Genomic DNA, 16,556 nt, shown 5'->3' on the forward strand with positions numbered 1-16,556 from the left:
ATCATCGAGATCTGCTCTAAATCTTGATAACACGGGAAGAGGCAGGAATGGTGAAAGGAGTTCAAACCGATGGCGCGGTAGATCCAAATCAAGAAATGGAAAAGACAAAAACATCCTTGAAAAGAATATGAAGTGCTGGAGCTGTGGTGAGACTGGTCACCTGAAAAAGAACTGCAGATCAACGAAAAATAATGCCAATGCTGTCACTGAGGAAGTACATGATGCTCTGCTATTATCCATGGAAAGCCCTGTTGATTCTTGGGTTATGGACTCGGGAGCTTCGTTTCATACCACTGGTGATCGCGATGTATTTGATAATTACATCGCTGGCGATTACGGAAAAGTTTTCCTGGCTGATGGAAAACCTTTGGAAATTGTTGGTATAGGTGATGTACGAATGAAGATGTCAAATGGGTCTGTCTGGAAAATCAACAAAGTCAGACATGTACCAAAATTGACACGCAATCTGATCTCGGTGGGACAGCTCGATGATGAAAGCCATAATGTGACCTTCGGTGATGGTTCCTGGAAAGTGAACAAAGGAGCCATGATCGTTGCTCGAGGAAAGAAAACTGGAACACTGTATATGACTTCCAGTTGCAGAGACACACTAGCAGCTGTGGATGCTGGAGCCAATTCAAGTCTATGGCATTATAGACTTGGACATATGAGTGAGAAGGGAATGAAGATGTTGGTGTCAAAAGGAAAGCTACCAGAATTAAAGACTGTTGAACACCAACTATGTGAAAGCTGTATCTTTGGAAAGCAGAAGAAGGTGAGCTTTTCAAAAGGTGGTAGAGAACCGAAAGCAGCAAAGTTGGAGCTGGTTCATACTGATGTATGGGGACCATCTCCTGTGACATCCCTTGGAGGCTCGAGATACTATGTCACATTCATTGACGATTCAAGTAGAAAAGTTTGGGTTTATTTTCTGAAAAATAAATCTGATGTTTACGAGACCTTTAAAAGGTGGAAAGCCATGGTGGAAAATGAGACCAACTTGAAGGTGAAGTGCTTATGATCTGATAATGGTGGAGAATATGAAGATGATGAGTTCAAGAAATATTGTGCACAGAACGGGATCAAGATGGAGAAAACCATTCCTGGTACACCTCAACAGAATGGTGTAGCTGAAAGGATGAACAGGACCTTGAATGAACGCGCAAGGAGCATGAGATTGCATTCTGGATTGCCAAAATCATTCTGGGCTGATGCTGTTAACACTGCAGCATATCTGATCAACAGAGGACCTTCGATACCGCTTGACTGCAGAATACCCGAAGAGGTATGGAGCGGCAAAGAAATAAATCTTTCTTTCTTGAAAGTGTTTGGATGTCTATCCTATGTTCATATCGATTCAGTAAGCAGAACAAAACTTGATCCAAAATCAAAGAAGTGCTTCTTTATTGGTTATGGAGATAATGAGTTTGGTTATCGTTTCTGGGATGACCAAAATCGGAAGATCATTCGGAGCAGGAATGTAATATTTAATGAGAAACTTCTGTACAAGGACAAGTCAGACATTGGAGCTGGAGATGAATGTCCTGAAGTCAAGAAGACTGATGAAGTGCCATTGACATATATTCCTGTGAATGAATCGAAAACCAGTAACCAGGAAGATGAAGAAAAAACTGCACAAGATGATGACCCACAAACTCCGGTGATTGAACTCAGGAGATCTTTGAGAACCATTAGACCACCTGAGAGGTACTCCCCTGCACTTCACTATATTTTGCTGACAGACAAAGGTGAACCAGAGACCTATGAAGAGGCAATGCAAAATGATGATTCAACCAAGTGGGAGTTGGCAATGGAAGATGAGATGGATTCACTGTCATCCAATCAGACGTGGGAGTTGACAGAACTTCCGCAAGGCAAAAAGGCGTTACATAACAAGTGGGTGTACCGGTTAAAAGAAGAGCATGATGGTAGCAAGCGATACAAGGCAAGACTTGTTGTAAAAGGCTTCCAACAACGGGAAGGAATTGATTACACCGAAATTTTCTCTCCGGTGGTTAAATTAACCACTATCAGGACAGTACTTGGACTAGTGGCGAAGGAAGACTTACATTTAGAGCAGTTGGATGTAAAGACTGCGTTTCTTCACGGTGACCTAGATGAAGAAATTTATATGAAGCAGCCACAGGGCTTTGAAGTACGGGGAAAAGAGATAATGGTGTGCAGACTTCAGAAGAGCTTGTACGGTCTCAAACAAGCTCCAAGACAGTGGTACAAGAAGTTTGATGGATTCATGAGTGAAAATGGTTTCCTAAGGTGTCAAGCTGATCACTGCTGTTATGTGAAAAAGTTTGACGGTTCTTATATCATACTACTTCTATATGTAAATGATATGCTGATAGCTGGAGCTTGTCTGGAAGAAATTGATAAACTGAAAAAAGATTTATCAAAGGAATTTGCCATGAAGGATTTGGGTGCTGCAAAGCAAATCCTTGGAATGAGGATCTTAAGACACCGGGTGAATGGATTCTTGAAGTTGTCTCAAGAAGAGTACGTGAAAAAGGTGGTTAGCAGATTTAACATGGATGATGCTAAACATGTGAGTACTCCTTTGGCTAGTCATTTCAAACTAACCAAAGCACAATCACCATCGACGGAGCAGGAGCAGGCTTATATGAATAAAGTTCCTTATGCTTCTGCTGTCGGAAGCCTCAGGTATGCAATGGTGTGTACAAGACCAGACATAGCACATGCAGTGGGAGTCGTGAGCAGGTTTATGAGTAATCCAGGAAAGCAACACTGGGAAGCAGTTAAGTGGATTCTCAGGTATTTGAAAGGTACTGCTAGTTGTTCTTTATGCTTCAGGAGGTCAAAATTGGGCTTACAGGGTTTTGTCGATGCCGATATGGGTGGTGACCTGGATGGCAGGAAAAGTACTACTGGATATGTGTTCACATTAGGTGGTACAGTTGTAAGCTGGGTGTCTAAGCTGCAAAAGATTGTTGCACTTTCGACTACTGAGGCTGAGTATGTTGCAGTTACAGAAGCTAGCAAGGAGATGATATGGTTGAGATCCTTTCTGGAAGAATTGGGTCAGAAGCTTGAAGATAGCACGTTACACTGTGACAGTCAGAGTGCTATTCACTTAGCAAAAAATCGTGTTTATCATGCTAGGACAAAGCATATACAGGTTAGGTACTATTTCATCAGATCGGTGCTGGAAGATGGAATCTTGATGCTGGATAAGATTCCTGGAAGTAAGAATCCAGCCGATATGCTCACAAAGACAGTAACCATTGACAAACTGAAGTTGTGTTCAACTTCAGTCGGACTGCAAGTATAAATGGAGATATATGAGCTGCTGCAATGATGGTGTGAAGACATGGTTGAAATCAAGTCTTCAAGTGGGAGAATTGTTAGGTGAGTTTTTAATGAGGTGGGGCCCACGCGGAATTTAAAAATCAGAAGATGAAATCCCACATCGGGAGATTTTCTGTTTTGGCTTAAGAATTCTGGTTATAAATAGAGCTCAACTCCTTCAGTTATTGTATCCCAAAATCAAAAGCTTTTCAGCTTTGATAAAAAAAGAGAGTGAATAGAAAAAAGAGTGTATTTTTTTCTTGAGTGCGGGAATTCTCTTGTGTGAGTTAGAGAAATTATTTTCTCGGTATACTCGGGGGTTTGGAAGTGTGAGATATTTAGTGTATTGGTGTATACACTTGTTGTAATATTTCTTCTGGTTATAAAAATTGCAGTGCTCCGTGGACGTAGCCTATTTTGGGTGAACCACGTAAATCGTTGTGTTCTTGTTGATTGATTATTTTATTCCGTAATTTGGGTACTATATTATCTTCGTGGTCGGCATCGCTTCGGGGTAATTTCTCAACAACATGCTGCAGGCGATTCCGCTCCTTGTTTGCCGTCCAGTTGATGGAGCTTTTCTTGCACTTAAAATTCCTGTTAAAAATAATATCAAAGTTTACGCTCGAATGAATCACTAGTACGCGAGTCTAAGTTATAATATAATGTCTCACAAAGATTGATTAAACAAATTTCTCTGAAACACAATCTTTTAGTCATCTAAATTAATAATGAAATAACATGGAACAAACATAATATAAACTAAATAATAAATAAACAATTGTTAAGATATCGGTTTAATTACTCTTTAATTTTTTTTAATGATTGAATTTCAATTCTTAAATGATGTTTTTGACGGGATTTTCTAACATATCAATATACTTTGTAGGGTTATATTAATCTAATTAACAAAATACAATAACCAAGTGTCCTTGTGTTATTTAACAATTGCAATTGCATTAACGGACCGTGAAATCCTCTAGCTTTCGACTTATTGGAATATGACTATCAACGTGTATCAAACTTCATATGTCTATGTAAGATGTAAATCCATGATTAGTATATAATGTCACGTTATTGTTCTTCGGTCGAATTCTGTTGCTCTCCCTCCTTTTTCTTTGAAACCTTGCTTGCCGCTACTTCTTGTCAATCTGATTAACGATTCTCGAATTCTAGGGCTACTCCTCAACAATGCATCCAAAAATTCATCAAAGTAGGAAACAAAATCACCCAACAAATCTCTCCATATCGAGTCGCACTGGGGCGGTCGAAAGTAACCGCCCTAGCTCGACTTCCATTCTCCGCATGCTTGCAGATTCATCCTGCGTACCGAGGTTTTCTGTTCCAACACTCGAGTTTTCTTAAATATTAAGTTCACCAATTTTCATCTTTTCGCCACTTTTTCCCACAAAACAACCGACACAAATGAGTAGTGACCCAGATACACATTATGTAAGGCTTGAGATTTATTACTCTTCATTGATGTGATATTCGGAAGAAATGAGTATGCATGACATGTAATGAGAGGCACTAAATGAGACTATGAAGTATTGCATGAGATATAGACCGCACCCGCGGTAAGGAAAGGACCGCACCCGCGGTTGACGGACAGAAAGATGAGCATTTTTACAGTAGAGTCACCGCACCCGCGGTCCAAGAAGCAGTGCACCCGCGGTTGATGGCCAGTAGGTTGGGGAATTTGGTGCAAACCAAGACCGCACCCGCGGTCCACAAGACACCGCACCCGCGGTCGTCGAATGTTGGAAAATGAACAGTGGTGCCGAAGCTTAAGCGCACCCGCGGTCTAGATGGGGCGCACCCGCGGTGCTGAATGCGAGAAATCCACCTTTGTTTCTTATGATGACACATGGCATATATATATATAGAATTGTGATGAGTCTTCATTTTCAGCAGTTCCATCAGTCAAGAATCGAGGGAGAGAGTGAGAGAAAAGGGAAGGCTCTTTCATCTACAAAGCTAGCTTGTGCAAGATTTAACCATCCCAACTTCAATCCAAACATAGATTATTGCTCCTCTCATCAAGTGCTACAAAGGGATGTAAGTATTGTTCATTTCCAGCATGTTTTGAAATCTATATGTTGGAGGAATGATGATTTGAGTAGAGATATATGTTCTTGAGATTTTGTACATCGTAGAAACGTAAACGGATTGAAGGAATGATATCGTATATGATTGTTCTCAATTTCTAGCATATACATATTCCGATTTCTGCAGATTCTGAGATGCTAACGAGTATATTATGTTGGTTATAAATTTAGGATTATGGTTTGTTGATATATGTTGAAATTCTTATTGTTTGAGTTGATCGGTATATCGAGAATCCGCCGTTATGCCGTCGAAATGCATTGAAATGAAATATTGATTCCTATGTGTATTGAGGTGTACTAGAGCTTGATAGAATGTACATTGATGATGTCATTTCAGCTTTGTATTGGCGACTTTGACATCGACAGAGATTGTGCGACGAAAGGTATAATTCATGTGAATTCGGGAGATACGACTCGAATCAGACTTGGTTGGAGTTTCCCTAAATCACATACTAGATTTATTATTTATATTTGATTATGATTATGTCTTGTTTATAGATTTATATTCAAGCATTGAAATAGGAGAGTCATTGGCAGACTTGCTAAACTAGACGTTCGGTGGTATCGACGCTTCGGATCAGATTCAATCCGATTGTAGACATTCGATACAGACATGACCGAAGTCTAGGAATAATACGTACAGTTACCCCTATTGGGAGGGTAGGTGACAGACAGTGACGTCTTATTCACACCGGGATCCCTAGAGTTAGAGTCGAGTCGAGTCAAGATATGAATTGAATTGAGTTGCATGCTTATTTTATTTTGATTTCAGAGATTATGGAATCCATTGTTACTGCATGCTTATTTTGATTTGGATTCCTAGACTATGAAACCTATTGTTATGAATTTTATGCATGATAATATGCTTTATGATTTATATTGTGTATATGCATGTATACATGTTTTATACTGGGATTTATTCTCACCGGAGTATCCGGCTGTTGTCTTGTTTTGTATGTGTGCATGACAACAGGTGAGACAGGATCGGGGTCAAGAAGATGATGAGAGAAGATGAGTTAGAGTGGTGATTCCAGACTTATTGTAGACTTGGTTTAATACTTGAAATTTAGTAGTTGAACCTTAGACTAGTTTGAATAATTGTTGTACATTATTGTACTTTTATACTGAGATGTATATTAGTTAAATTCTATTACGTCCCGCACTTACATTTTAAAAAAGAAAAATTTTTAGACCCTGTTTATCTTAATTGATAATTAAATCCCAAAGATGATTAAGAAAATGATTAGCGTCCGGGTCCCCACAACAGGTGGTATCAGAGCGATAGATCCTTTAGACTGAGATAGAAGAGAATGAGCGGGGTAGAGTGAGTTTTCTTTCCTTGCATGTGATTGCTAGCATCAGATTTATTTTAATGTTGACTTACATTGTGTGTGCTAGCATGACATTATGCTTTACTGCTTTAAAATACATGTTATCTAATAATCTGATTTGAATTGGTAATATGTATTATTGAGTATAAATTAGATTTGATTCTTGATCAGCAGTAAGATGATCAGAGAAAGATTGGAACAGATTTGTAGTATTTGAGTACTAATGTTTTGATAAGCTGATATACCTCCACGGAGAATTCCAGAAAGGGGTAGTACTTCGACTGATCAGATAGATGTATCAGAAACTTAGATGGAAATACAGTTGGAAGAATTTCAGTTATTTCAGCCGCCGATTCTGAGTGGTGTCGAGATGTCTGAAGATTGTGAGAACTGGTTTGATGGCATAGAAATACTGTTTGATTTACTTGATTATTCATATGAGCATAGAATTAAACTGATATTCCACCAGTTACGAGAGACTGCCAGAAGTTGTTGGATTACAAGTAAAAGAATGCTAGAACAGAGAGGTACAGTGATTTCGTGGGAAATATTCAGAACTGAATTTTATCGAAAATTTTTCTCAGTTTCGTACCGGGAGGACAAGAAAGCAGAGTTTGAGAATTTGAGACAAGTTCAAGTGAATATTGAAGGATATGTTGCTAAATTCTCTACTCTACTACGTTTTGCTACTCATGTAATTGGGAATGATGAAGCTGTAGCGGATCAGTTCATCAGAGGATTGAACTCGGAGATAGTTGCATTGATGAATATGCAGCGACCTTACCATTTTGTTGATGCCTTGAGTAGAGCGAAGAGAGCGGAGGCGAGTCTGATTAGACAACTAAAAAGGGTGTGTGCGATGCAACCCCAGGTACAGCAATCCCTTCTCCGATTTGTTCGCGGCAGTACGAGTGGAAAGCAAGATTTGCTGAAAGCTCGAAAGAAGCCATTCAAGAAGTTAGGGAGCGGACTGAGTGGTTCGTCTAGCTCCAGTGGTTCCAGCCCGAGTTGTAATGGAGTATATTGCAGAACTTGCGGAGGGAGACATTCCACAGAGCAATGCCAGAGAGTGACTGGTAGTTGCCATATTTGTAGACAGCCGGGACACCTTGCTAGAGTTTGTCCTCAGAGAAGTTCCCGAAGATTTTAGAAAGCAGAAGACCGAGGAACAGACATAGGACACACCTGATGATATAGTGGCAGGTACTGTTTTTTTTATGATTATATTGCATAGGTATTGATATATACTAATGCATTCCCTACGATTATCTTTGACTGAGTTGCCTTGAGATATGTTGTATCTGTTGAGTCTGATTGTACTGTAGTATTGATTCCCTTACTTGTTGGGAAAGAAAGATTGATATCAGAGATTTCTGTGAAATATTGTATACTACAGTAAGATGAGAATGAGGTCGAGTTAGATTATGATGTACTTGTATTTCTGATTTGACCGCATTATTGATTTTAGAGATAAGAATTCTGCCACGGCTTATGTGTACTTAATTAAAATTGTCTGAAAACGACCATTCTCAACAATCATTTGTTTTTTTTTCTTTATTTTAGTTTCTTTTTTTTAATCTCCATTTCTCTTGTGTGTACAAGTATGATTGGGTTGATTCTCTAAGCCCCTAAAACGTAACTCTCTGCCCTGTACGTCTCCTTGCATCGCCTCTCACCGTCTCCCGTCTGACCTGAAATACAAAAATGGGGAAATAACCAAGACAGGCTCATCTAGGGACGGAAATATATAGAATTAGCTTTATATCATTCTCATATTTTGTGTGTGAGGTCTAGCCGAGTGCTTGGGATAGTGCAGAGAAAATTGTACAGAGGCAACTACGGGTTTAGAACATTCATTTTCAGTAATATTCCATCTCATATTTTATATTTCACTTCAGTTCATCCCTTTATTATCTTAAATTCTTACTGCGGTTTTGTGATAAAAAATCATTGCATATCAGTGGTTAATCAGTTTTTAAATGGAAAAATATAACGACAGAATCGTGTTAAACAGCTAAAACTATCAATGCTAAGAGCTTTACCTGGAATGATCAAATGAAAGATAACAAGGGATTTGCAAAATCTATTTTTTGATTACAATAAATGTCCATTCAGATGCAGACTCAAATAATGGGATCTCGCTTGGGTAAACTAGAGAAAAAGATCAGTAAATTTGGTTTCATTCGTGTTACCAAAATATATTTTACAGAAAAGAACCATTCCAACTTAAAATAAAACTCTAAACCAACAAAGCACATGCAGGATGCAACAATGTCTAGCTCAAAGGTGGAGGATTAATATCCAAAACCATATATACAACTCCCATGTATTTTATCCAACCGATGTGGGACAACTAACACACCCTCTCACGCCAAAAAATGAACATCTGGAGCATGAAGTTTACAAATGACCCAATTATAGGCAGAATGAGTGACCCAACTATGGCAGTCCAACACATAACGGTGAAACCCTGAGCTCTGATACCATGTTAAGATTGGAACTTGGACATAACTCTTCTCTCCTTGAGCTAGCTTTTGGAGTTGAGTTAGGTTCAAATTCCAATCTTAACAAACAAAGATGCAAAGAGCAATCAAAATTATGGCGTTCACCAAATCATTTATCTCACTTCTACACTTATCGTAAATGAGATGATTTTGTGTTTTTGTGTGATTTTGAAATAAAGAATGAACGAGTGTTTATAGGTGAAGTTTAAGAAAGAAAACAAAAAAATATATAATTGAAATTCTTCGACTTTAACCCCGTAGGAGGAAATGCAAAACACAATGTAAAAATAATAACAATATCAATAGTAAGAGCTGTAGAACGTACACACACACACACTATACAATTCAAACGCCGATATATACGACATCAAATCCAAAACAATGTCTGCGGTCTTTATTCAATTTTCAACAAAATTATAAACATATTATAATGTACAACTCAAGGAAGAAGTATAATTTTTCAAAAAGAAAAGGAAAAAAATATTTTTTAGAATTATGGTAAAAGATCTAAAAAAAAAAGAGCTAAATAAAAATTAAAATATAAGTAATATTCTCTCATTTAAAAGTTTATTAACATAAATGTTTAATATATCATATAATATAACAATTACATATTTTATATTTCCAAAAATTATCATGTTTTTAAAGTGAGATTAAATTGAGAATATTTCTTTTATTGAATAATATGAAATATTAAAATCCAAATGTAAATGCAAATCCAAATCTATATCGTCCGGAAAGTGCTTAAAAACCAAAATAAGTCTACGATCTCACGAATTTTTATCTGTGAAACGGGTCAATCCTACCGATATTTACAATAAAAAGTAATAATCTTAGCATAAAAAATAATATTTTTTCATGGATGACCCAAATAAGATATCTGTCTCATAAAATACGACCCATGAAACCGTCTCACACAAATTTTTGTCTAAAAACCATTTGATCGATCAAACCAGCTAGAACCAGTCAAGAACTGATGTGACTGATTCTCACATTTCAATTTTTTTTTAAAAAAAAATCCTTTATAGTTTTAATTTTTCTTGGTTATATATATATAAATATTACTTTAATTTTGAACTCTATTAAATTATTGTTTTAGTAATATTAAATTTTATTTTGATTTATTTATTTTTTAAAAAATAAATATAATTGTATTTGATTATATGCAATTGTCTAGATCTTAAACTTGGATAAATATTTTTATTATTATTTATATATAAACATTTAAGATATTTAAATTTTAAATATATTATTTACTATATTATATTATTATTTTATATAATATAACGATTTTCCAGTCAAATAGTTGGTTATCCGATCGGAAATGTTGAATCAACTTTTAAGGTAAATCGATTTGATCATCCCTCCAATTATAAAAACATTAATGCTCACAAAAGTACGCATTCATATTTTTTTTTTTTTGTAAAATAATTTTATATTTAAATTTCTTTCTTGGTTATATATATATATATATATATGATTACTTTGATTTTCAACTTTATTAAAAATATCTTTTAGTAATATTAGATTTTATTTTGATTTATTTATTTTTAAAAAAATAAACATAATTATATTTGATTATATGCACATTTTTAGATTTTAAACTTGGATAAATAATTTTTTAAATTATTTATATATACACATTTAAGATATTTAGAATTTTAAATATATTATTTACTATATTATATTATTATTTTATATAATATAACGATTTTCCGATCCAATCGTCCATTAAACGGTCGGATATGTTGAATCATTTTTAAGGTAAATTGATTTGATAACCGGTCCAATTATGGAAACACCGATGCTCACATAAGTGCATCTTCATATTATCAAAACTCATTATATATATTATATTAAAGTTAAACCCTTAAGTGATATATTAGTGAAGCCAATTACTTTTATTCTCCATAATTTTCTCTAGTTAACCCGCTCTTTTTTTATCTAATTTTTCAATCGATAAATCAAATAATACATATTATTTAATGTTTAACATACTTCTTATTTCTATATTAACAATTTTTTTTCTTTTATTCAAATTAAATTACTTATACATGATTAAAAAAAATCATTCTTGTTGAAAAATAAAGATATTTATTTATAAGCATGTACAAGACCTAAAGACTCCACACTCTGAGAGAGATGATAAAATCCATTTCATCCAAATTGAAAGTATACCAAACTCACCACAAAGTTCTGTCCCTTTTACATAAACCACAACATGGTGGTAGTAAGATTTCTTGAAAGAAACCAAACTTTACAATGGCGACGCTCTCAACATAGATTGAGAAATGCTATTTACTGATGAAATATAGCAAGAGAAGTGCTGTGTGGAGTGTAATATCCTGGCTGTTAACTGTATTATACAATGTTCAGTATGCAGTTTCACCAAGCTTCGGGACTTCCGCATTCTTGGATTTCATATGTTTCCCATTTAGAAAAGATTGAAACCTTTTCACATTACAAGACACTATTTCGCTCTGCTGTCTGCTCCCGAAAGCCTTATTATTGAACAACATACGTTGTTCAGTGCGAGTGAAGGCGTCAACATATTCTCGAGCAACAAACTCACAAGACAAACCATTTTCAAAAGCTCATCCATATAGCAAGAATGCCAAAGTTTAAGGTACTTGCTGGTTTCATATCGGCTGATCATCAAGAATGATCTCTGCTTCCAAATGACGAACCAAAATGTGTTTGGGAATCGCCAACAAGTTGGAGCTTAATGGTGTTGCTTTGAGACGAATAACAAACATCCACACATTCCACCAAATCATCGTCGCATGTTAGCAATACCCATTCAGCATCGTCGTCCAAATACTTGAGATGGTATCCTTGGGTGTCACCCACACCAAATCTTCTGCAAATTTCTTGGTATAGATCTTCGTAATCCCAAGAACTTTGGATCCGGAATCTGATCTTTTCCTCCCCAAAACTAACTTTTACCCGTGGACCAACTCTTTCTAGAGCTTTAATGCTGCCGCCTACTTGTGTTGTGGGGGGGCTATCTTCTGGTTTAACAGTCACGTAAAAAGATGTCTGGCTTTGGGATCTTTGAAGGAGCTTGGGTTCATCACTTGATAGATGTAAATTTGCATCACTTCTGGCCCTCTTGAACATGTCATCGGTGTATTCATCCTCAAAGACCGATTCTTCGTTTGGCTGAATGCTCAAAGAAAATGATGTCGGCGGCGTTCCACTGTAACAAGATCCACTTGAGCCAGAACTTTGACTGCAAGAAGTAGAAGGTGACAGAGAGGCAGCAGCTGGAGGGCTTGAAAGGAAACTTTCAGGATGTACTCTCACAGGCTGCACATGATCGGTAAATTTGAAATTTGAAAAATGGGTATTTTTCGATGCATTTGGGGATGCCAGTTCAGGAAAGTTTGAGTAGAAAGATTCAATCTGCAAAACTCCAGATGCACCCTGGACAGAATCGATCACACGTTGGATCTTTTGTAGGGAGTGGCCAACTTTCTTGATTTTTCGAGAAGGCCAACGCTGTATTCCATGCTGCCTGCATATCCTCTTCAAAGTTGTGGGGCACACTGTATTAGGTAAAAAGGAAAGACCACAACATTAGACACTCATTTACAAAAAGAATTGTTCTTGGCACTCCACTTTGTGTTGCATATACTCCACTTTTTGTGCAGAACTTATTAATAAAGTGGAGTGCAAACAATAACAAGTGTGGTGCAAATAACAATTCTCATTTACAAATATCATCATCTTTGACATAAAAAACAGTAAGGAAAAACTATTCATCACTGTAAGTGAGGAAAAATTTATGCTCACCACCAAGATTCCTCGCAGCATCTTTCAGGCTACCAGCAAAATGTTGCCGAAGAACTTGCAAGGTAATAGTTTTATCAGCTTTAGCACGTCTTTTCTCTCCGCTTCTCTTTGTATAGAATGAACTACCATCGTCAGAAGTAGATGGTTTTGTTACAAATGTGACACCTTCTCTTGAATCAGAACCAGGTCCCTGGCTGAATCTCATTGCTGGAGACATTATCGATCTTTCATCTGGCGAAGTAAGATTTTCTTGCAACTCTTTGTCTGTGACAACTCGTAAAGTCCGGCAAACATTTCGTATTATATGAGACAAAGATGTGAGCATTTTCTTCTGTTCTTCTAAATCCTTGCAATCTATAGGCAAAAAGAACTCCAATACAAAGTCAGCAGAACCTGTGCAAATACTTCTAAGCCGTATAGCAACGGCGGCTTGTAGTTCGAACATTCTTGCGTGGTGAGAAAGAGGGTACTCAGTCTTACTAAACGAGGTAATATCAGGCAAGAAACAAGGCTGATTAGTTCTGAACGCTTTACCAACGATGCCTTGATCTTTCAACAAGTGGTGCTCGGAGCAAGCTTCATGAAACCCCTGAATACGGGAATCGCCTATGTAACATGCAGAATCTACAGTGGAGACACAGTTTTCTAGGTTATCATCAGAATGACGACATCCTCCTTTACCTTGCAAGATGCACGGGATCCATGTCTGAGCCAAAGGTAATCCATGTGTTTGGCAGGCAGATTGCAGAACTTCTAAAATTTCCGGTAGTGCAGTTTGGTAAGATAGATCACTTGTCTGCAAAAAAGAACCACAAATATCAGGGGCATATCAATAGGGGTCGAACTCGACAACTGTCTTCCCTTAGACAAAAGATTTTCAAATTTCAAAATGTTAACTCTAAATTTCGGGAATCGCCCCTGATCGTTAACAAATATATATTATGTAACCATCTACCTTATGATTCTGAGCCGTAGGAACTTCAGAAGTCCTGAGATCAACAGCCTATACACAAGCAAATTATTTCCTTGTCAAACAATCAAATAAATAAAGAATTCTTTGTTGTAAGTTGAATATGCATCTAAGGATAACTTTGACTAACAGCAAGATTCTCAACACTAATTTCATACAAAAGCGACATGAAGTTAAGTTATCGATTGTGAAATGTCTCGGATATGCAGTTTTCAGTAGCTATAGAAGATGGATTCATGGAACATAGTATAATAATGCTTGGATGATGTACCAAGAGAATACAGAAAAGGCATAAAATCAAACCTCAAGAGCTTTGCAGACACTTTCTAGCTCCACTCCATATTTGTGCTTCCGTGTAGTCAAAACAACTTCGATAACACCCAAACAAGTTCGACTACCTTGTTCCATAACAGGAACTGCAAGAGTACCACAAATATCATATTTCTTTGCATCAGCAACTCTAGGATATTCGTCCCTTGTAAAGAACCGAACATCAGGAGTCCACTCAGGGATCTTATTCCGGAACACCCTACCAGGCAATCCAGCTTCTTTCGAATCTTCCTCGGTGGAAAATTGGTAACCCCTCGAAATCTCCCGGTATCGAGCAAGACTTGGGGAGTTGAGGTCAACGGAAACAAGTCTATCGTTTGTAGTCAGCACACGCTTGCCATCTCCATCTCTGTTTACAGGAACCCAAACTTGAATCAGCGCATCTTTATCCTTTGAGAAATCTTTTATATATCCAAGAGCCTGAATCAATCGGTCCGTTACGGATGTCAAAGGTCTAGGTACAATCCACAATCTTTTTCTTGATTCAGAACCTTCAACCGCATAGTTTTCGGGCTGACAGAGAGAACCAAGGGCATCTTGAGCTTGACATATGGATACATTATCGGAGAAAGATGATCTCTGTCTCTCTTCTTTCGAAGAGACCCCGCCATATTCGACAGTATTCGCTTCTAGATTCGACCATAGAAACGAAGGTTCAAAGGGTGAAATGGGAGTTGAAGCATCAAAATTCATGAGTTCGGATCCATGTGTTTCTAACCAACATCCTTCTGACAATAATTGGTCCATGTAATCCAGATCCATGAAAAAATCAGATGGAGCAGCACCAAATACCGAATTAATGGGAAGTACATTTTCTTCCATTGCCCAATCTTCCCACACAATCACAACTGCATATCACATCCCATGTTCAACAAAATTAGCCTCCACCATAAGTAAGTCCAGAAAACAAATGACCAAAAAAAATAAATGAATACAATTAGATAACAATCAAATCAATCGAATGACCCTCTAAAGGTGTGCTCAGACATAGAACATAGGATGTGAGAAACACAAGTACAACAAACTAACTTTCAGAAGATTCTTTACAAGTGTCAAAAGACATAACTCCATTCACCAAGATTCTTGTTCCCACCATTAATAAAACAAACAAACAAAAGGGTTTCAAAAAAATAGAGAGAGAACTTCACAAACAAGACTTCAAAAGATTTATAGCCAATCCCAGAAGACAAAACTCACAAAAATGGCAAGAAAAACACCAAAAAAAGGAAACATCAGACAGAAAGAATTTGAAGAGCAACTCACTGTGTGCCAAGATTCAAAGGATATTCCAACAGTGGTTTTGGTTTCGGTTTTGGTTTCGGTTTCCAAATCAAACCTCCCGATAATTGAAATAAATATATTAAATTTCGTACACTCAAGAAAACTTTTGGTGGCCGCCCGTGATGCAGGAATCTCAGCAACACATGTAAGCTGGTAGGGTCTCAACTCTGAAAATTGGTTCTTGTATGTACTTACAAAAAAATTTCCCAACTTTATTTTTGAACCACGAAAGAAACCAAAGCACGAAGAAACATCGCAAACCAAGTCCCCCCCGTGTCTCTCTCTCCCTCCCTCACGCAGCTGTATACATACATACATATATATAATATTACCTGTACACAGCAGTTCTCAGCTGATGCTTTGGATCAATCGGCACAAGCACGTAATACTCCATAAAATGATAAATATTATTGCTTCAGTGGAAAATATTATTCAATTTGTAATATAAATATAAATTTGATCAAGATTCTTGTAACATTCAAGGGCCCCACCACAAACCCCCCGAAGGAATCCAGCTACGGTAAACTAGAAGAAATTAATGTATGAGACGGAAATAGAGGACTAAGTCATTGGATTTTTATTTTATTTATTTATTTTTTTTTTAATCAAACTTCAGTTCTTCCTTTAAATTTTAAATGGGTTGTTTGGTTTTGGTCTGATCATGCAGTATTGAATAATAAAATCTGTAATTTTTTATATTTTATAACGCCCACTCACATGAGAGAGGGTGTGGGGCGTTCATATGTATGAACGCATATGAACGCCCCTGTGTTAGTTTTTTTTTAAAAAAATATTGGATAATTAGCGACGGTTTGTGAAAATCTGTCGCTAATAGCCACAGATTTTTAAAAATCGTCGCTGATTTGAATTATTTTAATTTTGTTTTCAAATTTTGAATTTCGGTTTTTTTTAAAAAAAA

At 36.8% G+C, this 16,556-nt stretch overlaps 1 protein-coding gene across 4 annotated transcripts; it reads right to left on the reverse strand.

The window, feature by feature from the left end:
- Window positions 1–11,395: 11,395 nt before the first annotated feature.
- On the reverse strand, window positions 11,396–16,076 carry LOC142551400 (protein NLP5-like). Of its 4 annotated transcripts, none has more exons than XM_075660623.1 (5): window positions 15,970–16,076; window positions 14,330–15,204; window positions 14,012–14,059; window positions 13,057–13,852; window positions 11,396–12,809 (listed from the first exon to the last, which is right to left on the reverse strand). In XM_075660623.1, the coding sequence occupies exons 2-5, from the start codon at window positions 15,176–15,178 to the stop codon at window positions 11,917–11,919; spliced, it is 2,586 nt and encodes an 861-aa protein (XP_075516738.1). In that variant the 5' UTR covers window positions 15,179–15,204; window positions 15,970–16,076; the 3' UTR covers window positions 11,396–11,916. The 4 variants fall into 4 exon arrangements, with proteins under 4 accessions (XP_075516738.1, XP_075516737.1, XP_075516739.1 ...); XM_075660622.1 differs by lacking the exon at window positions 15,970–16,076 and adding an exon at window positions 15,620–15,919; XM_075660624.1 differs by lacking the exon at window positions 15,970–16,076 and adding an exon at window positions 15,730–15,917.
- Window positions 16,077–16,556: the final 480 nt, after the last annotated feature.

Source organism: Primulina tabacum, chromosome 7 (assembly GCF_025594145.1).
Source record: "Primulina tabacum isolate GXHZ01 chromosome 7, ASM2559414v2, whole genome shotgun sequence".
Lineage (NCBI taxonomy): Eukaryota > Viridiplantae > Streptophyta > Magnoliopsida > Lamiales > Gesneriaceae > Primulina > Primulina tabacum.

Coding starts and splice junctions, on each gene's coding strand:
- LOC142551400 (XM_075660620.1), bottom strand. CDS start 15,452: ATGGTGGGAACAAGAATCTTGGTGAATGGAGTTATGTCTTTTGACACT. Junction 15,205..15,385: donor TTGTAAAGAATCTTCTGAAA/GTTAGTTTGTTG, acceptor TGTGATATGCAG/TTGTGATTGTGTGGGAAGAT. Junction 12,810..13,056: donor TGCTGCGAGGAATCTTGGTG/GTGAGCATAAAT, acceptor TACCTAATACAG/TGTGCCCCACAACTTTGAAG.